The sequence below is a fragment of the Megalopta genalis genome, chromosome 9 (assembly GCF_051020955.1).
Source record: "Megalopta genalis isolate 19385.01 chromosome 9, iyMegGena1_principal, whole genome shotgun sequence".
Lineage (NCBI taxonomy): Eukaryota > Metazoa > Arthropoda > Insecta > Hymenoptera > Halictidae > Megalopta > Megalopta genalis.
In genome coordinates, this window is record NC_135021.1 from 13,977,392 (window position 1) to 14,002,029 (window position 24,638).

Here is a 24,638-nt window from a genome sequence, read left to right on the forward strand (position 1 = left end):
TTTTTGCAGTGAGAAGGGACACGCCATCTCTGGCTTTCAGACGCACTCTTTTGTTTTTTAATGGTCTATCGTATTGTCGTCCGAGGGTTAAATGTTGTAAGCCATGGGTAAGTCAAAAATTCGCGTTATTTTCGGATAAGATTCCGATCTGGAAATTTTGATATCCAACTTGAACCACGTGGGCGATCTGAGAGCAAGGCCCGAGGTATAATAAACCAAACTTTCAGTCTCAAAATCGGATATTTCATACTTAATGACCTAATAATTAGATTTCTTCTTTTTCTCCTTCTTCTAATAATAAGAATTATTATTATTACTGTTATTATTATTACTACTATCGTCGTTACATCACTTATTGTTGTTATTTTTATATTGTATGCAACGTCATTCCGCGATCATCACTCATCATTGTATACCATCGTCATTCCATTATCTTCTTATCGAACATCCCGAAATCTTCTGTAAGCCATGATTTCACCCTTGACTCATCCTCAAACTCTGCCTCATCCTCGATCTCTATCCTTGCCAAACCACACCTGAGCCTTTGCATCGCCACGTTATCTTCAAAACTCTGATTTTACCATACTAACCCTTATGATTCCCTAAACGCCCACCACTCAAGTAAGAACATATATATAGCTCAGAGCCCTTCAAAATCTGCGCCAATGCAGTTTTCTGCAAAACATGCGTCTAACGAGACACCGATCCTCAGATCTATTCGCGTCATCAACGCGTTCAGAAATAATTACTAAAATGAAAGAAGTTTAACATAGAACGAGTCTTGGTTGAATTCTCCGATCAGAACAGGGATCCTTATATTTCATGAGAAACTCTCCCGTTGTATCGAGGCGACATAACAATACTGATGTTTCATCGATTTATTTTGTAAGTTAGACGAGGTCAGTTATACGCAACGAGATTCAAAATGTAGAATGATAAACAATGACTAAAACATTCAGAGTAAGTTTAAAATTAACCTGAAACTAAAGCAGAGGACTAAATAGTATTCTAATGGCTAAACTGCGGATAAAAATTATTTCCGTCATTTGCAACAAATTACTTTCAACTCACTGAAATTATTAACAACGTTCGCCACTCTCAGCGTCGCTTGCGTACATGGTTAAATTTATTATATTTATCGTATTAAATACGTCGTATCCGCTTATAAAATATGATAAAAATGTCGTCAAAGAGGGGCTATAAATTCTCAAAATATGCTGTGTGTTACAATTTTCAATAATTACATTCGCAAAATTCATTTGATGTTCTTTACGTGAAATATGAAATCGTGCGACGCTGCTAGCGAACGTTGTTAATAATTTCAGTGAGTTGAAAGTAATACATTCGTGACCATAAATTCTTTTGATATTTCCATTGATTTAAATTTTGCCTACCTATTTTTGTCGTACAATACACAAAATTCTAGTAATCGTGTCGCGATTTCGTGATGCGGATCGATGCTTTTCGATTGCAGATCTGATGCGTTTATGATAAAAATTACTAGAAAAGTTAGCACAATGTAAACGCGTTTATAAAAATTTAATAATTGGTATCTTCTCTTCGGTTTATTAAAATGATTAAAAGAAGAAACATATATATATTTATTTATTTTTATATATTATATGTATTATATATATAATAATATATAGTATATATATATGTATAAGTTTCTTCTTTTAATCATTTTAATTATTTATATTAAATATTAATTATTTAATTTATATATATAAATAAAAAATTTAATTTAATATATATATATATATCTTCATGCAAGATAAAAACTTTTTACAATTGAGTTGAAAAGTTTTTATAGATATATATATATCGAATTTCCGTTGGTTTCACAATTGAGTTAAAAGGTTTTTATCTTGCACGAAGATCCGCAGTCTGCTTACGTCGCGTCGATACTCTTTTATTCGAAGCTTCTCGAATAACAACGAAAACCGCGGGTCACCGCGTTGAAATTTGGCGGATTCAGCAGCCGGTATAGATTACCGATAACGGCGCGGCCTCTCGTCCTCTCGGATTTTCCCACCGATGAAACGTCACCGAGAACTTATTTAATATCGGCCAAGATCTCTGCGATATTCGCGTCAAATCGATTAACGGGCGACGTCGGGCATTAGAGGAGCCCGGCAAATAGTTTTCATAAGACGTGAATCCGCTTTTCATCGTCAACGCTCTGTCCCCACCGTGGGAGTACATATTTCAGGGGAAGGAGCATAAAGGGATGCTCTCGGTGGGTGCTTTAATTAAACGTTTATTAGCCTGAATAATTAGATGGAACTTCTTTCGCGAATCCTTCTTTATGAGAGTATAATCTCCGCATTGTCCTTACTTTGTAAACGTATTTTACAGACGAATTAATTAAAAGCTTTGCAAGCCCATTTTGCGCCACGGATTTTTCTTCTTCTTTTTTTTACCCCGGTGTAATTCGCGTCGGCTATTGTCCCACGTAATGTCGACTAATTTTCGCAAATATCGCGGCCAATCGCCTGGAAACGTAATTAAATGCAATTTACTGGGATCCTCCGGCAGTTTGAATCCCATTATGTTCGAGTGTCGTTTATGTAATTCTTCCCTCGCAATCCGTTACAGAGTAATGGAATCGATCTTCGAGTCCCATTTGCCATTTGCTAAATTTTACTCCGCGTACCAATGATATTGTCACGAAATATTATAAAACATTAGACATTGTTATGTGTCATCTTTGAAGTATGCAAATTTCGTTACGATCCTATTCTGCACATTAGTTAGGTAGCTTCATGTATATGCCTCTGCGATCCTGCCGATAACTAATCAAGAAAATTGAAATCTTTCAGCTCTGAAATCTCTTCGATAAAAAAACGAGTCTGCAATCTATGACTAATCCTTTTAGTGCCGAGCGAAAGCATCGCACCTGTGCGAAAAATACCGGACCAATTTGTCGAATTTGCTAAGGTTTGGAAGAAAAGCTCATAAAAGCCAAAGTAAGAATGATATTTAGAAAATTCAAGAAGAAGCATAATACGAAACAATGGAAGAATAAAATAACGCCGATTGTATTTAAATGTTTGTTGAAGATCATATACGAATAACATAAATATGAAACAATATGAAAAAGAGAAAAATCAATTTTCTTTGTTAGAGACAGTATTTGAACGGAAGAGACATCATCGTTTCATCACTTAGTATGGAATATAGATATTGCACTTTCAATCATTTGTAACAAAATAACTGATATCGGACCGCAAAACTAAACGATAATACCATGATGCAGGGTAAGCAGGATCTGTTACAAAACAAGTGAATTGATGTATCTAATACATATAACTACTGAAAAACGTTTTAGTATTATTATAAATATTTATACTTAGTTATCTGGCTATTGGAAAAAAATGTGTAATATTTACTTATTATTACTCGCACAAATAATTTATTCAGCATTGATGCTTACTGAGACATGCACTAATGCATCCCGAATAGTTTGGCGCCATCGCATACGCAACGATGCATCGTCGTTGGCACTAAAAGAGCTGAACTTTGTACAGTAAGAACCATTTCGTCTTGTACGATGCGCAATTTTGTGGTTCCATAACATTTCTTTTCTTTTCCTGCACACGTTATTTCTCTATTGCAGCTGAACAGACGTCTTCCTATATTATGTCAAAATATTTATTTATTTATGCAGAAAAAAGAAATAAATTTTAAAAGATCGTCGAGAAGAAAAGCATCGAGATTACGTTCCATCGAAGCTGCGAGCAAGATATTTTAGCAGTCGCAACTTATTGCTATCCGGTGTAATAAAAGCGTTGGAAATAATCGATTTGAATAAAAAATGCTAGAATATAAAAGTGTCTTTATCACTGTTTATCGACTTATTTATTTCATATTTCTTTCTTTAAATGTCGCATCGGAACGGTTGTCGATTCGATGCATGATTTTCTTTAGTGTTTGTACGGGTGCAGAGAATGGCATCGGCGAATTTATAATTCTATGAGGAGTTGAAATTGAGCTGGGGTCCTGAATGTACTCGTGTAAATACATTCTTATAAACTAACGTAAAAATAATAATGGTCAACATTTATTCGTAATATTATTCGAATAAAGAATTATCCCAAAGAATTAATGAGATAGAATAATTAGAGTGATAATCGAGAATTATCTTGAATTTAATTATAACTAATTAGATCATTAATTAATTAGACAGAAGAATTTATGTCGAAAATTGAATACGGTAGAACCTCGATTATCCGGATCGCCAATGTTTGGCTTATTATTGCACACGTTGTTTCTCTATTGCAGCTGAACAGACGTCTTCCTATATTATGTCAAAATATTTATTTATGCAGAAAAAAAGTAAATTTTAAAAGACCGTCGAGAAGAAAAGCATCGAGATTACGTTCCATCGAAGCTGCGAGCAAGATATTTTCGCCGTCGCAAACTTATTGCTATCCAGTGTAATAAAAGCGTTGGTATTTACGTAGATTCTCATTCTCATACTTAATTTCGCAAAAATTCGAATGAAGGAAAAATTGCATAAATTCGCGGAGAACATTCCTCGCGACGATAAAGGCTATTGAAGGGCCGGGCTGCTGTCGTGAAAATTTAAACAGAGGCGAATAAAAATCGGATAACGTTTTCGTGAACGATCCACGACGCTTCGGGCTGAAGCGATCCCCGAAAAAAATGCGCGATTTCCTCCCGAATCGGCTCGTCGCGTTCGCTCTCCAGACCCATTCGTTGTAGCCTCGGTTTCGCGCAAAAAGCTCGAATTAATCTATCGTAACGGCGCTATCGACTGGGCAGCGCGAGCCCGGAAATCCTCGGATCGATCCATCATCGACGTTCCGAGCCACGCGGGAAGAAATGAATCATTACTTTAACGGATTATCGGTTAGCATTCCGCAGCCGCGGCGCAAAAAAGGCGAAACCGCTCCTCCTCGCTTCCTCTTCCTCGCCCCTCGGCACCCTCTGCCGCTCCTGCTCGACGTATCTTTATCGGATCGGATCGGAAGTTCATTCCGAAGTAGCGCCTTCGCTTTGCGAGACGCTTAGACGCAAGTGGTCGGAGACTTGGGGAAGCCGTGAAAAGAAACGAAAGTTCCGTGAAAGACACGGCAACTTTTGCTCGGGAGCCCGCTCGACTGGCGCGGAACGACGACCGTGCGAATTTCAGCGATTTCGATCGAGTTCGACCACCTCGATCGGCTATTGTCCACGCGAGTTCCAAATATTTTTCCACGGTCGCCCTCGATATTTTGAGCGTTTCGTCGCGCCGCTCTTTCGACGTCGAGGGTCGCTCCGATCGCGTTAACCTTTCGCAGTTTCACCGATCAACTGGCCGCACTGAATTTTCTACGGTCCTGCGAAGTCTCCTCTGCCATCGTTTCGTTTTCCACGACCAAAAATCCTGGACGCGTTCAAACTTTGTGGAAATTCGACTTTAATCGGTTCCACGTGGGTTTTCGCAAGATGACGCACGGTGGTAAATTTTCTTAGACTATGTACAGGGTGTTTCATAATTCATGGTACAAATTGGGTCGGGCAGATTTTGTGGCAGGAGATAAGAACAACGAAATTACGTGGGGGGCATCGTTTTCGATAAAATGGAGTTCGAATATCAGCGGAGTATGCGCGCTATTAATTAATAAAGTAATAAAGTAATCAGCGTATTTTTCATTGTGTTTGATTTATCATTTTCATTGAATTAATTACCTATTAATTATTATTTTAATAGGATCGATTATATATTACTTATTATTTTAATTGAATTAAGTATATATTAATTATTATTTTAATTGAAATAACTATATATTAATTATTATTTTAATTGAAATAATTATATATTAATTATTATTTAATTGAATTAATTATATATTAATTATTGTTTTAATTGAATTCATGATATATTAATTATTACAATATGTGTGTAATATAATTATATTATATCAATTCGATTTTTGTTTCGAATATGCTAATCTTGCACAGATTTCGCACGCTTCAACACGGAAGTTTTGCATGAACACTCGCAGTCTAGTGATTAATGTCTTGATTGGGATAACGTCACTGGCACTCCGTATTATCTCCAATGCCAACTCGAGCAAGATATGCATTCAGGCTAGACCAATTTGTCCTACACCGATTGACAGTCGGAACGAGATCACGGTAGAGAGCCTTGGAGGCAAATCATGGCTTCGAAAAATCGGATTCAACTTATCGATCGAGTTCCGAAGTGTATTAGCGCCAAGAAAAAGAAACACCGACTCGGGACTTATGAACTATAGTTCTTAGGTTCGGCGAACTTTCCGGTTCTTAACCGAAGAGGACAAATATTTGCGCGCAGCGAGCGGTCGAAAGTTGAATCCGCGCCGCCGCGAGATTGCGGCCATAATAGGGGTGGATTACTTAAAAGTGCTCGTTGCCGCGAAAAGCTTTCGCATTCGCATTCCGCATTTCGCGTTTCGCGCTTTGCCGAAGGAACCCACAGACGACTCTCTCTCTCTCTCTCTCTCTCTCTCTCTCTCTCTCTGTCTTCTCTCTCTCTCTCTCTCTCTCTCTCTCTCTCTCTCTCTGTCTTCTCTCTCTTTCTCTTTCTCTTTCTCTCTTTTCCTTTCCAAGGATAGAAAAACCTTTTATACCCCCGCTCCTTATTACAATGAAACCTCGATTCCTCGAACGAAATGGAACGATGTCCTTTGTTTTCCTTTCCCGTTCCTAGCGTCCTACGTTTCTCTCGGAGCTGGCTCGGACCGCAACGAGGAAGCAAACGATCGTGTCCAATCTGTTTTTTCTGCATTGCGTTGTCGGACGGGCAGACGTTCCCTCGAAAAAAGAAACGGGTCTCGAAACGATCCGGGCGCGGAGGCAGATGCGGAGCACGGTGCGACGCGCAAGGATCGCTATCTCGGTCGGTAAAGAAAGAATGCAAATATTTCCCCGTTTTCTTGGTGCACGCGAACGTTGGTAAATCCGCATAAACTGCCAGCGAGCTGAGTTAATATAGCGCCGCGTGTCTGTCTTGCCGACAAGGAAATATTCCTCGAGCGAAACGTGTCGCTCCTCTGGGAAAGTTGCTTTTCTTCTATCGCCCGAGACGTAACCACCTATGCGAACGCACACAATTTTTACCTGTTTCCGCCGCGGCTTCTTCCGGTCGGAATGGCCGAATAAATACACCCCGCCGAGTGAAATAACGTTTACGTTTGCCCGAGATCCTCCCACGGCCGAATAAACAACGATAGGTTATCTACGTCAACGACGGGGATTGCCCCGGCGTGTTTTATACAGAACGATAGAAAAGTAGGCGAACCGAAATTCGCTATCGTTCTTCCATATCTGTGCTGTCCATCGAGCGAAATTCATTCGCGATACGTTAGGCGCGTCACGCGAAGCTTGCTTCCGGCGGCAGATTTATTAAGTCCGCTGCGCATCCAATCGATCGGATGATGCTCTTTGCAGAATTCGGATGAATCTTGTTCGAACGACGGAGGAGAGATAAAGACTTAACGAATCAGATTTTAATCGACGCCGTCGAATCGAGATGTATCTAGATAAAAATTTATTCGAATGAGAATTTATTCGAATAAGAGTTTATCCGTACAGAAATTCGTACTGGAAATAATCAATTTGAATAAAAAATGCTAGGATATAAAAGTGTCTTTATCACAGTTTATCGACTTATTTATTTCATATTTCTTTCTTTAAATGTTGCATCGGAACGGTTGTCGATTCGATGCATGATTTTCTTTAGCGTTTGTACGGGTGCAGAGAATGGCATCGGCGATTTTATAATTCTATGAGGAGTTGAAATTGAGCTGGTCCTGAATGTACTCGTGTAAATACATTCTTATGAACCAACGTAAAAATAATAGTGGTCAACATTTATTCGTAATATTATTCGAACAAAGAATTATCCCAAAGAATTAACCATTCCTTTTTCGAGTAACTTATTCGAATAAAGGATTATCCTAAAGAATTAATGAGATAGAATAATTAGAGTGATAATCAAGAATTATCTTGAATTTAATTATAACTAATTAAATCATTAATTAATTAGACAGAACAATTTATGACGGAAATTGAATACGGTAGATCCTCGATTATCCGGATTGCCAATGTTTGGCTTATTAGTTATTCTGATTCGTGTCACATGATAAACGATTCGATCAAAAACGATGCGTCGCAACTGAATTAATTATACAACAGAGTAAAAATGCTAGATAGTCTAACTAAAAAATGTCGAATGTCTAACTAAACAATTATTCCAAGAACATTTAACTCTCCAAAAGTCGGCCGAATGAATAATCGAGATTCTCTCTACTGTTAAAAATATTCGACTAAATATTGGGTTGGCAACTAAGTAATTGCCGATTTGTTCAATGAAATAAAAAATTTTGTTTTACTTGGAATGAAGTTCGATCTGTAATGTATTTTCCATTTTGTTCGATGACCTTTTGCCATCTCTCTGACAACTTGAAAATTCCACGCTCGTAGAAAGTCTGATCCTTTTCGGCCAAAAACTGAGTTAAGTGAGATTTTACAGCGTCGTCATCATTAAAAGTTTTACCACGAAGGGAGTTGTCCAGGGATCGAAATAAGTGGTAATCCGATGGCGCGAGATCAGGACTATATGGTGGGTGTAACATCAATTCCGAACCAATATCCATCAATTTTTGCCGAGTGGACAAAGACGTGTGCGGCCTAGCATTGTCCTGCTGGAAAATGACACCTTTACGATCGACCAATTCTGGTCGCTTTTCCTTGACCGCTGCATTCAATTTGTCCAGTTGCTAATATTCACGGATAATAAAAAATAACATAATAATAATAATAATAATAATTTTATAATATAACATTTACGGATATCATAAAAATAGGAGTGAGAGACATCTATAACTGAAATCGGCAATTGCCAACCCAATAGAATTCCTCCGGATAATTATCTAAACAATTCGAATAACGCTGAACACTCTGACTCTGTGACATCTCGCGCGCGTATCGGACGTTTCGAGATTTTGCAAGCTGTCGCGGAAAAGGGCGGGAATGTCGCGAGAGCGGGGCGGAGGCATCTGAGAAAAAGCAGCTTTCGCTTAATCGTGCGACGGATCTTCCTTTCGATTTTGGAAAACTGCTTACGATGAAATAGCGTCGCCAGCGAGATACAGACGCGGGGGACGCGAGTGGAGAAATGAAGTTTCCCCTCTGCGAGATGAAAGAAACGAGAGGGCAACCGCGTCTCCGCGTTCCCCGGGCGGGCCGCAAAGGAGCTGTTCCTCGCTGGGAACGATGCAAAAATGTTGCTGCCTTATCTCGTATTCTCCTTACGAGGAAAGACGGGTATACACGACAGAGTGGATGGCGGAATTACATCGCCGGCGATTCGCGTGCTCGAACCCTCGCGAATTAAGAATACATACGTCGCGTTCTAGCTAATGGAATTTTCAAAAATCTCGGCCCGGAGCACCGCGGAAACGCTCGAGAAAGCGAGAACGAATTGCCGGTGTCTGTCTCTCGTGGTAGGCTGAATTTCAAAATTTGACTTATTTGTTTCATCGGCGGTACATCATGTTTCCGATATAATATATTTATTATATTATTTTGTTTCTTAGTATTTTTAGTATTTTTAATATTTTATTATATTTATTTTGTTTCTTAGTCATTGTAATGAACTGAAAATAATGCAACAGTATTCTTAAATTACAAGCGCATCAAATCCGCAGTCTAATTTGTATACAACGAGATCCTTGCGGTGACCGTAATGCGGTAATGAAAAAGGATGACAAAGTAAAGGAAAATATGTTGCTGGAAAATAAAAAAAATCCGAAACTGAAATAATGAATTCGTGTATATTTGAGAATGGAGTTTGGATTTTTAACGCTTAACCTTCATAATAGTTCATTATATTCGCCTTGAAATACTCTATCAGAATGTAAGTAAAAAAACTTACTATTCCATTTAAAAAAACAGAATTGACCTTCATATCTCCTTGACGCCTCCACCTACAGAAAAATTGGTAACACCAGATTATATATATGAGTCCCCCGATACCAAGTAAGTTTGGTCTAATGCATCTTCTCCTATCTTCAAAAACAAGCGAGTTATTCAGGTGACCTATTTAAAATGCCCCACCCTGTATATATAGGGTGTCCCAAAAATGTCTCGCAATCCAAAAGTAGAGGATTCCTGAGGTGATTTGAAGCAACTTTTTCCTTTGCAAAAATTTTCTCCGTGGCTTCGTTTACGAGTTATTAACGAAAAACACTGACCAATAAGAGGCGAGCTCGGCTGGCGCGCGGCGGCCCAGTTCTGCTCATTGACTCGGCCGTCTCGCGCCAAACGATCTCGTCTCTGATTGGTCAGTGTTTTTCGTTAATAACTCGTAAACGAAGCCACGGAGAAAATTTTCGCAAAGGAAAAAGTTGCTTCAAATGACCTCAGGAACCTTCCACTTCCGGATTGTGAGACATTTTCGGGACATATATATATATCCGTATTTTTATCCGTGTACTTCTTTATACACAGATACACGCGTACAGATACACACTGAAGTTACGCATGCGTATTGAAATACACGGATAATACACGGATATCCGTTATTTTCAATAGACGTGTATTAAAGATCGCGGGACACGTGTATCGATATAAGGTTCGACAACAACAGTTTTATGATCTTCAACTCGTATTCACGTGACGTTTGTAATATTTGTATCATAAACTGGAGTTCTGTTTTTCTACAGCAATTCGTTAAGACTTAATGGAAAAACGTACTTCGGTATGTATTCCAAGAGTTGACTTCAAGAGCGTTTCGATCTGTTTGCGAACAGAGGACCAATAGTATCGGAACTACATATTTCTCAGTAGCTTCAAGCAATTTATAAGGCTTAGGTATGCTTTAGTATCCGTGATATTTAATACCAATGCTATATTATACGAGTCTCACAATAATATTATCAAGAAGCTGCCATTTAAAAGTTGTCATTTAACATGTCTGAACGCTAAATTATGCACGCCGTGACGGCGATAAAGCCATTTGTCATTTACGCGACGAAGAAGATAATAGCGAATTTGCGTGTGCTGGCGGGACAACTGGCTCAGTAAATAGACACTTGAAATTCGTACATAATGTATATCTCACGAGTGCTGAAATACCAGCTACGTTATCGGATGCTATCTGCGAGTCTCAGTATTAATTTTCACGATAATAATATATTAGGTTACAAAACCTAATATATTATATTATCGTGAAAATGAATATTTACGTATTACAAAATACGTGAATTTGTTTGCTTTTATTAACGTAAAAAAATGTCAGGAAAAAAGTCACTGTAGCTTCGTTAAAAAAAGATACATTCTTTTACAATGTGACATATTTTTAAATTTAAAACATTTAAGTTAGAAAAAAAATAGGCATTTAAGTTTATTACTGCTTTGACTGGAAATATGTATTACTGTTTTATCTATTATTTCTTATTGCACCCACATTTAGAAGAAAATACCTCCGACTTCCCCTAATTTCTAGCGCCCCAGTATCATTCACAGCGCCGTCAAAATGATAAAATCGCACGCGGAAGTCTCCGTGCGATGTTAGCAAGCATAGCAACAAATTACACGGCCGAACAATGCAACGTTGTGCAAACGGGGTCGCCCAGAGGAAGAACGCAGACAGACCGAAATCGGCTTGTCGTCGGATCACGATTTCGGAGCAAACTGGTCGTTCGGCTGTAAACACGTTTACCCAAAAGTCGCATATCGTGTACCGTGTATCGCATAGTCGCATATCGCGTATCTCGTGTTCCAGTGTCGAGATCGCAGTACCCGGTCGGTGTTCTCCTGCTAGCATTGTCGCGGTCTCTATTCTGACGGCGCGGATCGGCGCGGCTTGGCGCGGCTTGGCGCACCGAACGGCACTGGGAACGGCGCAGGATATAGGACGTAATGACACGATGATGGGACGCGTGTAACTGCGTTAGCTCGAAGCATTCGGCGCAAATGGCGGCAGAGCTTACGGGCCGGAGGCTGTTTAATTTCACCGGGTTCCGACATGGAGCCCGGAAAATGGCGAATTCACGCTCCGCCGCTGCGCGAGCCCCGTTAATAATTCACGGTGTTTTCCTTTCATAACTTTGTGCTTTGTCGACACCCCCTCGGTTCCGAAATTGCGCCGCGTTTTCCGTCCCGCGTCGCGAGTCGTACTCGTCGCTCGCCGGAAAAATCCTTCGGCGCACGCGCCCGAACGCACACCTCTCGCCACCCACCCTTCCGCCCACCCCCGCTGCCCCGAGGTGCAGCAACGACACACCGAATTTGCGTTCCCGGTTGCTTATGAATAAACACTACCCGCAATTATAGAGCGGCATATTCGAAATGGTTGACGTCGCCGCTCGTCGCACCCGCGACCCATTGTTTGCTCGACCGCCCGGGACGAACGGCCGGATTTGCGCGGAACTCCCCGAGCTTTCAAAGTACAAAGGAAACCGTACATACGTTAGTTCTGACTCGGTGCCGCCGCGGAAAATTCATTCTTCGAAACTCCGACCGAACGGCGGGGAACTTCGACTCTTTCTTCCAGCGCTTCTCCTCCCTTGTTTGCCCGTTTCGCCTCTTTTGGCCGCGTTTTCGCCGACTTTCGTAACACGCGCGCGAATCTACGTACACCGGCACTGCTTCCAGCCAATGTATACCTAAGTGACTCTGAGGCGAACGCGTACCCGAAGTTTCAGGATACTTTTTTGCCTCTTGCCGCGGCGCGCTGCTATTTCCCTTCGCTATCGGATCGCGTACGCGGAACGATGCTCGCGGCCCGATACAAGGGAAAAAAAAGGATGCAGAGGTAACATCTATACGATGCTCGCGTCGAACAGCAGCCGCGTACACCGCGCGTGTATCCGCTAAAAGTGGTGTAGCCGGGTTGCGGCGGGACGCGTTCCCGCGGTTCCCGCGGCAGCCGGTCTGTCCGCAATAACATTTGCAAAGCAGCCCCGCGATCATTGTTCCCGGCAGCGGCGCGTTTTTACCCGAATGCGCCCGGCAAGACCGTTGCTTTCCACGTTCTGATCTCTCGGCGCTGTGGAACCGCGGCTCGGCGGCAGTTGCCACCGCGAGACCGGCCGTTTTCCACCGTTTTCCCTGTTTTTCCATCTCGCGCGCGTTATCCCCGACCAGCATCAGCGAAAATTCCGCGGCGCGCGATTCACTCGTGTGAGGACAAAGTGTTTCGCGCACGAAATCACTCGGGCTACTCGAAAAAAGAACTGCTCCAGGATTTTTTAATTGCGATCCCGGCAACCCTGGCGAAACGGAGCCGAGCCAGCGACCGACTGCCCCTCCCCCTCCGACGGAGCTTCGTTTTCCTATTAGAAAAATCCTCGTCTAATTTATCGTCCCTGTTTTCGCGCTCTAATCTGCTTCCGAAAACGCGGAATTGCTCGTGTGCTCCAAAAACTCCCTTCTTTACGAGTTGAGCCCGCGTTTCGGCGACCGAAGCGTAATTTCTGAGTCTAATCGATATCATCGGAGTGAAATACACCACCCTACGAAAGCATTAGGACACCTGGTTATTTAGTATAAATTGTAATTTCTCATACAGTTTAGATAATGTCTACAAGTTTCATGAAACTACAAGATGTCCCAAAATTATGGTATTTCCTGGAAATGTGGGGTTCTTGAGATCATTTGAAGTAACTTTTTCCTTTACAAAAATGTTCTCCGAGGCATCGTTAACGAGTTATTAACGAAAAACACTGACCAATGAGAAGCGAGCTCGGCTAGCGCGAGGCGGCCGAGCCAACGAGCGCACGAAGCCCAGTTCCGTTCAGTGATTCGCCCGCCACGCGCCAGCTGATCTCGCCTCTCATTGGTCACTCTTTTTCGTTAATAACTCGTAAACGAGGCCGCGAATTGCATTTTCGCTAAGGAAAAAGTTGCTTCAAATGACCTCATGAACCGCTCAGTTCCCGGAAGTACAATAATTTTGGGACATCCTGTATATTGTCGAAAGTACATATTTAACCTACCGTAATAAAACTACCACAGTCTAAAAGCTTGTGTTGGCTTGTAATAATTACAAGATAGAATTTATTTAAATTTTCGACAATTTTTATAATAGTGCGTGCCTGAATAGAGAAATATATTCAACAGTTTCTAACGGAAGCCGCTTTATGACTTCAATAATTACGAAATCAAAAATATAAAACCGGTTATTTGACCGGCGATGCTGGGTTTAGTGTTAACCTTGTCATTTATGCAATTAGTTTATCCGTTTAATGCATTTTGTTCATTGAAAACATATGATGAAATCGTTTCATACTTTTCGCTCTGTATATCTTTCTAACATCGTTTCCTGATATGGTTTTTAATATGCGGAACATACTGCAAGATGCATGGAAACAAATACGATTTGAAATAACAGGAAAAACTAACAAAACGTATACCGAAATTAATCGAAGAACTATGATCTACGAATTATATGCTTCAAGTGCGTTTTGTCTAAATGTGTTGAGTTCATTACAGTTTCAAAAATTATAGAATTATAGAAGTGCATATCAGAATCGTAGCGACTAAATTCGGCTCTCAAACTAAATGGGAAAGTCCAAACTTTACGATGTTGTTGAACGACACGTTCTAAAAAATTTTTTCAAGTCCATAGGGGACTTTGAACTTTGTACTTTTTCGGTATCACGATCATGCCTTCAGATTTAGGGTACAACAGTCATGGAGATGCATGATATCAAAACTTAGAATACGGCATCGTAAAGTGGAGATTTTAGCTTTAATTTTTCTTTTAAATTTATAATTTTATGATAGCTTTTAACGGAGTTACAGCTGCTCTAAGATTGACAATTTCTCGGTCAAAAATTATCGATGCATTAATTTTGCTGTTGAGCGTATTAACAATATATTGTAACAAATGTCAGGATAATGTTGGCGATCAGTATTATTGTCGGTTAATAATGTTATCAGGAAAGTCTGTAGTCGGGTAAAACTATTGCCTAAATCTGGAGACGACGAAATGATGTCGAACAAATCCGTTTCGACGACTTCAAATGGACCCGTGATTTCTATTTGCACCTCGTGAAAGTTCCTCGTCGATTCGCGGGTGCGTAAAAATTTCATTCGGCAAATTGAACGGTGACAATCGTCTTAGACATCCGTCGGAAACGGGGACAGCTTTCCTGTCCGATAAATCGTGCTGCGCGAAAACAGTGAAACGATCGCCACCCGGTGCATAAAACAGCTGCGACCGAACAATGCTGCAACGAACGCGGTCGAATCGGATAAGATCTTGGAAAGAACGTGATATACGCCGGCTGACGATGCTCGCGGAAGGCCATCGAGTGTATGCTTCGAACGAGAAGAATCGCAGCTTGTTACCCACCAAGTCGCAACAGATAACGAACGAGCTTCTGCCGCCTCGATTGGCGACGTAACACGGATCGACGAGATCACGCGTCCCAGATATTATCGAGTGCAAAAATAATACCGTCGAAGAGCGTGTCCAGACGTACGAAAGCAACACTGAACCGATAGAATTGTATTTTTAAAACGTATCGTTTGTGCGATCATCAAGCTAAAATAACGACAAATGACAATTGATACGACAATTCATATTTTTGGACGTTCATAGTTATTTATTTATCTATTCGCGGAAGAAACCCTTCGGTACGAAATGAAGGTAATACGTAAGAAGAAACAAAATCAAAATTATGCGAATGAAAATATTATCGCTTAGAAAGATTAGTAAAATGATTATTGTGCAAAAGAAGGTAATACGTAAGAAGAAACAAAATAAAAATTATGCGAATGAAAATATTATTGCTTAGAAAGATCAGTAAAATGATTATTGTGCAAAAGAAGGTAATACGTAAGAAGAAACAAAATAAAAATTATGCGAATGAAAATATTATTGCTTAGAAAGATTAGTAAAATGATCATTGTGCAAAAGAAGGTAATACGTAAGAAGAAACAAAATAAAAATTATGCGAATGAAAATATTATTGCTTAGAAAGATTAGTAAAATGATCATTGTGCAAAAGAAGGTAATTCGTAAGAAGAAACAAAATAAAAATTATGCGAATGAAAATATTATCGCTTAGAAAGATTAGTAAAATGATTATTGTGCAAAAGAAGGTAATTCGTAAGAAGAAAAAAAATAAAAATCACGCGAATTAAAATATTATCGCTTAGAAAGAATAGTAAAATGATTATTGTATTATACAATATGCTGCAACGATAAAGAATTGTGCAACTATAGTGACTCGCATTAGTATTCGAACACGATAGTATTAGAAAAATTATTGCTCCTTTTTATTGTTTATGATAGTATTATTGAATCAATTGTTTTCTCATATATTAAAGCACTTCTTATAGTAAATTGAAACATAAATTCTGTTTATTTATTGCGCATGTTCTTTTGCATAATAAGCGATAAACAAGATTGTAACAAAATTTAACGTCGCAAAAATATTCGGACTAATTCTATTTTTATATCTGTTTTTGCGAAGTTGGCACAACGAATCATTCTATTATGCAATTTTCAGATCCATGTGTTACGCGATAGTTTACGCAATAAAATAGAACGTGATTTCTTAGAAATATCGACGGTGCCCACGATGAGATCGCTGGACACGAAACATGACCTCTGATCGCGTTACTTGCATAATATCGTAAATAATAAACATAATGCCTTTTCTTCCATTATGCGGTGTTCTGAAGATTTGTGCATAGCCGTAATTAGAAAAGAGAGGGAGAGGAGCTTTCTTGGAAATTAGAGGACGATCCGTCCATCGATCGCGGCAGCGAAACGAGAAACAAATTGGATTCCGTGGAAGTCGGCCGAGTACTCAGCCGCCGCGCGCATTAACGAAATCTATTAATTAACGCGCGATGGGAACTCGATTAGCCATATTTCCGTCAAACGGACAGAAATCGGCGCGGCCCGCCGTGAGCCGGCGAGAATTCCAATTAACAAATCGATACATCCAGACAATTACTTTTGCAAGAATTAACGCGATAATGGAGACTTACTATAATGAGAATAGCTTGTCAATAGTTGCGCCGATAGTTGACCGCACGAAACAGAGATTCTAATTAACGGGAGCCGTTTTCACCTCGGCTCGCCTCCCCGCGAATAAATCGCGCGCGCCAACAGCCCCAATAAACAAGCCTCTGCGCCTCCCGGAATCGATGACAAAAAAGTAATTGAACCGCGCGCGCATATGTACTCGACCGACGGATTTGATTTCTCGCGTTCCCCAGTAAATTAAACGATTCGCTGATTTTTGCGAATAGTGTTTTTCCCTCCCTCGATACCGATCCCGATCCCGGTTTCTCGTCACCTTGCTGACAGATCCTAGTGCACTCGTCTGTTCCGCCGAGAGCGTTATGCAACAACTATGAGCCATCGCATCGATGCTTAGCCGGGAAAAGTGTCGGATCACTCTTTAACTTTTCCCAGGAAACATTTTTCGAAATCGGTTCCGCGTTGCGGAACGCTTTTCAAGAGAGATACTTGTCTGAACGTTTATTTGTGAAGTGTGTCCCGATACCAAAGCATTCTACTACCTAAAAATGTCATTCGAGTTCTTTACTAGGCGATTGTTGCATTCAAACGATACAATGATTAGATGATAGAACGTTTGGTCAGCAGAATATTGTACAAATAAAACTGTGACTGCAAGGAAGAACGTCGCAAGTCGCATGTTTTCACTTCCGAGATATCGTCGCTTAACGTTCTGGTCATTAATAATGATAACGATAACAATAATAATAATTTTATTTATCGACGGGATTAACCCATAGTTATTATAGAATATAGTATATGATACATAACCTTGACATTAACCCATAATTATAGAATATATTAACCCATAGTTATTATTCTATATTATTCTATCTATTATTATTCTATAATAACTATCGGTTAATATATTCTATAATTATGGGTTAATACATATTATATATAATATAATATATATATATATATATATATATATATATATATATATATATAGTATAGTTATCATAGAGAGAGAGAGAGAGAGAGAAAGAGAGAGAGAGAGAGAGAGAGAGGGAGAGAGAGCAGTCACACATCAGATAAATTACGAAATCATAAAACTAAAAAGAAAAAGACTGAAATATCAAAAACTCGAAAGTAAAAGAACAAAGAATCTATGTGACATATAATTTGATTATGTTAGCGGAGATGAAGCCAATAAAAGCTTATGCTTCGTATCAGTAGTGCATCAAATTGCATAATTTTGTTGAGTCTATACGATTTCTTTTCACGATATTTGTGCTGATAAATACGAAATCATGCTACAGTTTAACTAAAGCATTAACTTAAATTTATTGAAATCGTGGCCTGTGGCATTTTTCCTTGGAATCACAGAAATGCTCGGATAAGGGAAGCCTCTACTGTATTGGAAACCAAACAAAAAGTAATCGAAATATCGACATATAAATAATATGTCGCGTCATAAACTGCGGATATCAGGAGAATATTGCATCCAGTGAATAGACATACCGTGCATCAGTATCGCGAGCAAGAAGATACAGATGATCTTGGCCGGCGTGCAGCAGCCGGTTCCGCTGGCACCGCACCGTAAATCCATTCGCAGCGCCCTCACGGTCCATCGTTTCCGGTTCATTTCGTGTCACCACTTTCCAAGTCGTGCCAGCCGCTGTGTGCAGCGATGCCTCTTTCCTGCGGACAACAAACAGAAGTTCTGTTCGCACACTGAATCGATCTCGACAGACGCACGTCGCTCACTGTCCTCCCTACTATTCGCCATAGTTAGCACGGTACGCCACGCTAACTGTGCCATTCAGTGGCCCCTTCGCGTCCCGGAAATATCTAAATGCGTCGCTTAACTCATACTTCGAGATTCTTGTCTTCGTGACAATATCCGCCGAGCATTTTAATACCAAGAACGTGTTGTTTCATGCGTACTACGCATCTTATAAGAGTCTTCGTGGTAGCAATTTTAATTTCAAAATGCGAGGCAGGTTATTCTGACGGGCATAGTAAGTGTGGTATTACAATTTCATTTATTTATTCACCATCAACGGGCCAAACGCTCTTTTAATTTATCTAGAAAAATTCGACACAATAATAAGAGTGTAAATAATAATATAAATAATGATAAAATTAGAGTAGTAATATTAATAATATAATATTAATATAAATAATATATAATAATATTAATAATAATATATAATAATATTAATAATAATATTAATAATAATATTAATAATAATATATAATAATATTAATAATAATATATAATAACATTAATAATATAAAACATAAATATATAATATTTAAAACATATTTTTAAAATTCCCATAAATCCGAATTAGGTATATCGTTGTTCTATTCGCTATAAATATCATATTGTTAATATGGTCATCGAAGGAAAGAGAAGATAACTTCATCCCGAGTAACAAATACTTCAAATTTTGTATACCAAGCGCCTACTATGATCTACTAACGAGGTTTTCATATATTCTTGCATTTCGATAATTTGCATATAGCGCAGATCCACGAAAACCAGCAGATCGTTTATGATTCTATCCGCGTGCACGTTTGATGAGTCGCCTGATACATGTATTAACTTTAATGCATAAATAACCGCGCTGGCTTAACGATCATGATCTAATCAGGCTACGCTCGATTCCATCGAATCATCGAATCATGCACAGATTATCGCGAATTGTTTGTAAAACATCGATTAAATGCACCGTTTATCGCGAATTGTCTGTAAAACATCGATTAAATGCACCGTTTATCGCGAATTGTTTGTAAAACATCGATTAAATGCACCGTTTATTGCGAATTGTCCGTAAAATATCATGGACGAACAGCCGAAATGATTGCGACGTATGTACTTAACACTTTGACTGCCACGTCACCTATACGTGGGTGCCGGTATTATTTCCTCAGATTTGAAAATTAATTTGTGCACTGATCTATTACGTAATTCTAATTTGATTAGGATTCGCGAAAGGTAAGAACGTTGAAAATGTATCTGACGCCACGCAACTTAACTTTTCAATTTTGAGAGGGAGAAAGAGAGAGAGAGAGAGAGAGAGAGAGAGAGAGATGGAGATAGATAGATAGATAGATAGATAGATAGAGAGAGAGAGAGAGAGAGAGAGAGAGATGGAGATAGATAGATAGAGAGAGGGAGAGAGAGAGAGAGATGGAGATAGATAGATAGAGAGAGGGAGAGAGAGAGAGAGAGAGAGAGAGAGAGAGAGAGATGGAGATAGATAGAAAAATAGAGAGAGAGAGAGAGAGAGAGAGAGAGAGAGATGGAGATAGATAGAGAGAGAGAGAGAGAGAGAGAGAGAGATGGAGATGGATAGATAGAGAGAGAGAGAGAGATGGAGATAGATAGATAGATAGATAGATAGACAGAGAGAGAGAGAGAGAGAGAGAGAGAGATGGAGATAGATAGAGATAGAGAGAGAGAGAGAGAGAGAGAAAGAGATCGAATAGAATGAAATACATATATTTTATGAAATTTGTTAGATGGTTCGCGTGATAATCACAATGTCAATTAATCCTCGTCGCGTAAAGAGTTGCCCGAAACGAAACGAATCGAATCGAATCGAATTGAATCGGAGTTGAAGTTGCTCGAACCGATTACCAGCTTCTTTACCTTGAGGCAACAGCTTCTACATATTCATAGCGCTGCTGCTAGTATGTGCATTCGTTAGATGCGGCACAACTGCGGCGGAACACGGTGCATATCAATGGCCAATCTCGGAACAGCTCGAGATCACGCTCAAAAATAGTTCCTCAAGTTCTGATGATCAACTTCGAGGCGAACGGCCATCGAACGAGCAAAGTTGTTCAGGTTTTCGGGCAAATTGACCAGCGGCCGACCGGTTTCGCCCAACGCTGTATGCAACGTTCGAATCCAATTTGCTCGCCGCGCCGAGTCGCCGTGAAATCCTCGGTGCACGCAACAAACCGGCACAACAGGCTGATTGTTGCCGGTGTGTGCGATGGCCGACCGGTAATAAATTCTCCATCCGCCGGCAGATAATCGGAATTATAAATGTCGCGCGATCGCCGGCCGTCCCTCTCGTTGTCGCGTCGAATCGCGGCGCTCGCAAATTGTTTCACAAATATTATTATTCAACATATTGATGTAATCACCGCTACGCATCTTATGCAAACTCGCGTTATTAGTTTCGATTTATACTCGTTTATGTTCGATTAATTTCGAGCGAGCTTAATGGCCGAACGGTTGTGCAAACTCGCCGGCAGAATCGGTCGTTGCCGGATGAACGCGATGGAAAATTCTAAAATAACCGTTTCGAGCTCGCTGCGATGACATTTCGGTGGGCCCCGCCGCGGGAAAGGGCGCGTCGCGCCTCTCGTTTCGGGTCTCCATAATGCGCGGCAACCATAATTACTTCGCGCGCGGATTCCGCCTGTTCGCCGTGAACGCGCGATCCGAAGCATGATTTTACTGCCGAATCTCCAGAAATTTTGAAGTCGCACGAATTTATGGGCTTATCCGAGTAAACAAATAATCGGGAATTCGAAGGCGAGTTTCTGCAGGTTCGTTACGGACGGGGGCCAACGAACCGTAGGGACTGCGAGAGCTCTTTTCTATTCGGCGCGTTTTCATCGCGGAAAACGCACCGTTGTCGAGGGAGCGGCCCGTGTCGAGCACCGTTGTTGACTCACTGTCACCAATAAAAGCTCCTCTATTGCGTTCGCGTCGGGGCCACGTGTCCCCGTGCTTTCCGGCGCATTTCTCTCAATATTGCTCGAATTTCCACGTAGCCGGCGGAATTGCGCGCGGCGTGGCACCCTGCATGGCACCCTGCCTGGCAGCCTGCATTCCCGGCGTCGCGACTCTCGCCGAAACGTTTATCGTTCCGAAGTTAACGGGTTCCTCTGCGAGAGGCCGAACGTCACCGCGTTCATCCAGCTTTCTTCGAGCTTTTCCGCGATGGAGACGTCCCCGTGACACGCGACAACGCGCGTTCGAACGTCGCAGCTGACGCGCTCAGTGATAGAGATCAATGGAAAGGCCGCCACGGACAGCGCTCGGCGACGTTTCTACACGGGAACGCGTTTAACGCTACATTTACGGAACCCGTCAAAATGGCGGGTCACTAATTTCTGAATTTACGATTATTGATAGCGTAAAGATACATTTACGAGTTATTTACTCAATTTATCTGTTACTTACGGCAAATGTTACAATAACATGTTAAATGTACAATAAAATCAGAATAAATGTCTTATTTTTACTTTTATAAACTAGTATGAAGCAGCTGTTTTTTGTGCTCCGTAAATCTAGCGTTAAAGACACCGAAATGCCAACTTTCTCGAACGTTTTTCATTTTATTCCGGCAATTACGCGTTCGAGCTAACTAATCGTCAATTGGTGACGAGGTAAGATCAATGCAGAATTTAACCCCTTGCTGTATCATTTTCATCGCAAATGAAATGTAATCATTTTTTGGAACAGAAAAAAAAATGTACATTTGCCGTGTCTACTCTTACTCGAAAGCTTAAATATTGATAGCAATAGAACGGAGCTTTTTTCCGAATTCAATGAATGGAAACTTTCATACTCGACAGGTCATTACTGAAAATCACGAGTCAGACTCGTCAGAGATTACCCCTTTGCCGTATCTAACGCTTCTAAACGCTCTTGCTTTATTCGAATTGGTATATCGGAACTTGCGTCGCGTCCCGCGGCTAAAAATAACCGAGCACCGTTGCGAGCAAATTTATTTTATGCGAGAATCCATTCAGAATCAGATAAACAGATTATTTGAACGACAACTCTTGCAGTTTATTTTTCATGATTCCGTTCCTTTGGCAAAATACAAATTTCCACCGGGGCTCGGCAAATCAAAATATGTCCTAACGGCGGTCCTTTAAATGGGAACGGCAAAGGGATAATTTAATACAAATGTTGAACGTTGGGATAAAACTGAAAGCTTCCTGTGTAAATTGAACAAACGCGTGCAACAGCTTATTTGTCTTGGTTAACTATTCAGCCGAAACTCTCGCGCCGGTCTGCTCCCCTCAATTTCCGCGCAAAACTTGAAACCTCGTCCGCGAACTACAACAAACAAGTGCAACAGCTACGCACGAAACAAATACAGGAATCCGCGGGTATGCAGCGGAGCGCAACACAATCAGAGGGAACTCAAACGTTCTGCAATATTCAGAAACAGACCTCGAGCGAGTTTTCGGCCAAGGTTCGCGCACGACAGTCGGACAAACGTTTCCGAAAGAATTGCCGGGAGATTGCCGCCTCGGCTGTTCCGTCCCGATACTCGCGACGGCGGCGAAGTACTCGCGTCGATCGTGGGCGTATCAAAATATTAAGCGAAAAAATTGGAACAACCGTTTGTCCGGCAACTAGGTTGGCCGTGCATGCGCGCAGCGCTTTTTTAACGAGTTCATCCACCCCTGTCGGGCAACTTTTTAACGGCTCGGGACTCGGTCGAACTACGGCGCCCGTGATCGCGACGGACGCGAGTTCGATCGCGACGAAGAAGGATATCGAGATTCACGGGGGCCGACAGTGGCAACAGCTGTCCGCCCGATTGCTGTCACTCGGCCGAGACCGGCTAGCATTTCCGCCCGAAATATCCCCGGAAAAATGCACGCGTCGCGACATTTCGTAATCACCGTCGTTCACTTTTGAATTCGTTGAATCAACGTCGATCGTGCCGACGTATTTTACATCAGTGTAACGCTACGACGGACACTGTACACTAATTCAAGGGAACCAAGGACAAAGCCAACCGATAGAAAAGATCGTCTAAAACTATCCGCGTAGGCGATCGAAGAAAATCGAACACAGGAGCTCGAACGGAACAGGAATATTTATGTTTCACGCATCATACCCGCAGTCTAATTACTCCAGACGCCGCAGCCGAGGTCTCCTCTCTCGCTAAGCAAGAGAATACGTTTCGTCGATCGGATCACAGATATTGGTTCGCGGTCACCTCTCCATGGGGGTCCGGCTTAGTCTAAAACAGCACAGGTTGTCGCGCGGCGATCACGCGGCTTCGAAACGGACTCGCGAGCGATCCACGTGACGGGCGCATCCGGCCGATGCACCGGCTCGTCGACGGACGCATCCAACTCGCGTAGACTCACGCGACCAGCCGGCCGCATCCGGTTCCCATCTCGTGGCACTCGTTGGTCATACGGTACGCACACTCCGCAGCGTGCAGCCATGCATGGCCGATGCACCGCGAGCACCGATGCACCGCGAGCACCGCGAGCACCGCCGAGCGACCTGAGAGGAGACTGGACTCGCCGAGACCGAGACAGAGATACCTCCCCGCGAGTACGAGAGAGGGGGATGAAACAACCCCCAGAGTGGGAGAGAGAGAGAGAGAAAGAGATACACACACAGACAGAAGTAGAGACGGAGAGCTAAAAGAAAGAGTGAGAGAGAAAGAGAGAGGAGGGGGGGGGGGAGTTCCGATAAGATGGACAGGCAGATAAGTAGACGGTCGGAAGAGGGTCGTGGCCGAGAGGAGTGTCGAAAGTAGTGAACGAGGGAAGAAAACAGCCGCGGAGGGAGACAGCCGCGTCAAGAGAGAGCGTTAAGAGAGACCGGTGAGAGAAATGCTGCCGTGGTGGAGACCGCGATCCAACTGCG

General features: G+C 41.4%; 1 protein-coding gene across 4 annotated transcripts in view; it reads right to left on the bottom strand.

Annotated features, from left to right (window-relative positions):
* LOC117224465 (zwei Ig domain protein zig-8) overlaps positions 1–24,237 on the bottom strand; it is a 142,356-nt gene extending 118,119 nt beyond the window's left edge. For 2 of the 4 annotated variants that reach the window (XM_033477423.2, XM_033477419.2), the window contains exon 1: positions 18,503–18,751. In XM_033477423.2, the coding sequence (XP_033333314.1) occupies positions 18,503–18,626 (124 nt within the window). In that variant the 5' untranslated portion in view covers positions 18,627–18,751. Of the gene's footprint in view, positions 1–18,502; positions 18,753–23,871 lie in introns of those variants that run through there. The other 2 variants (XM_033477420.2, XM_033477422.2) reach the window with 2 other exon arrangements.
* Positions 24,238–24,638: the final 401 nt, after the last annotated feature.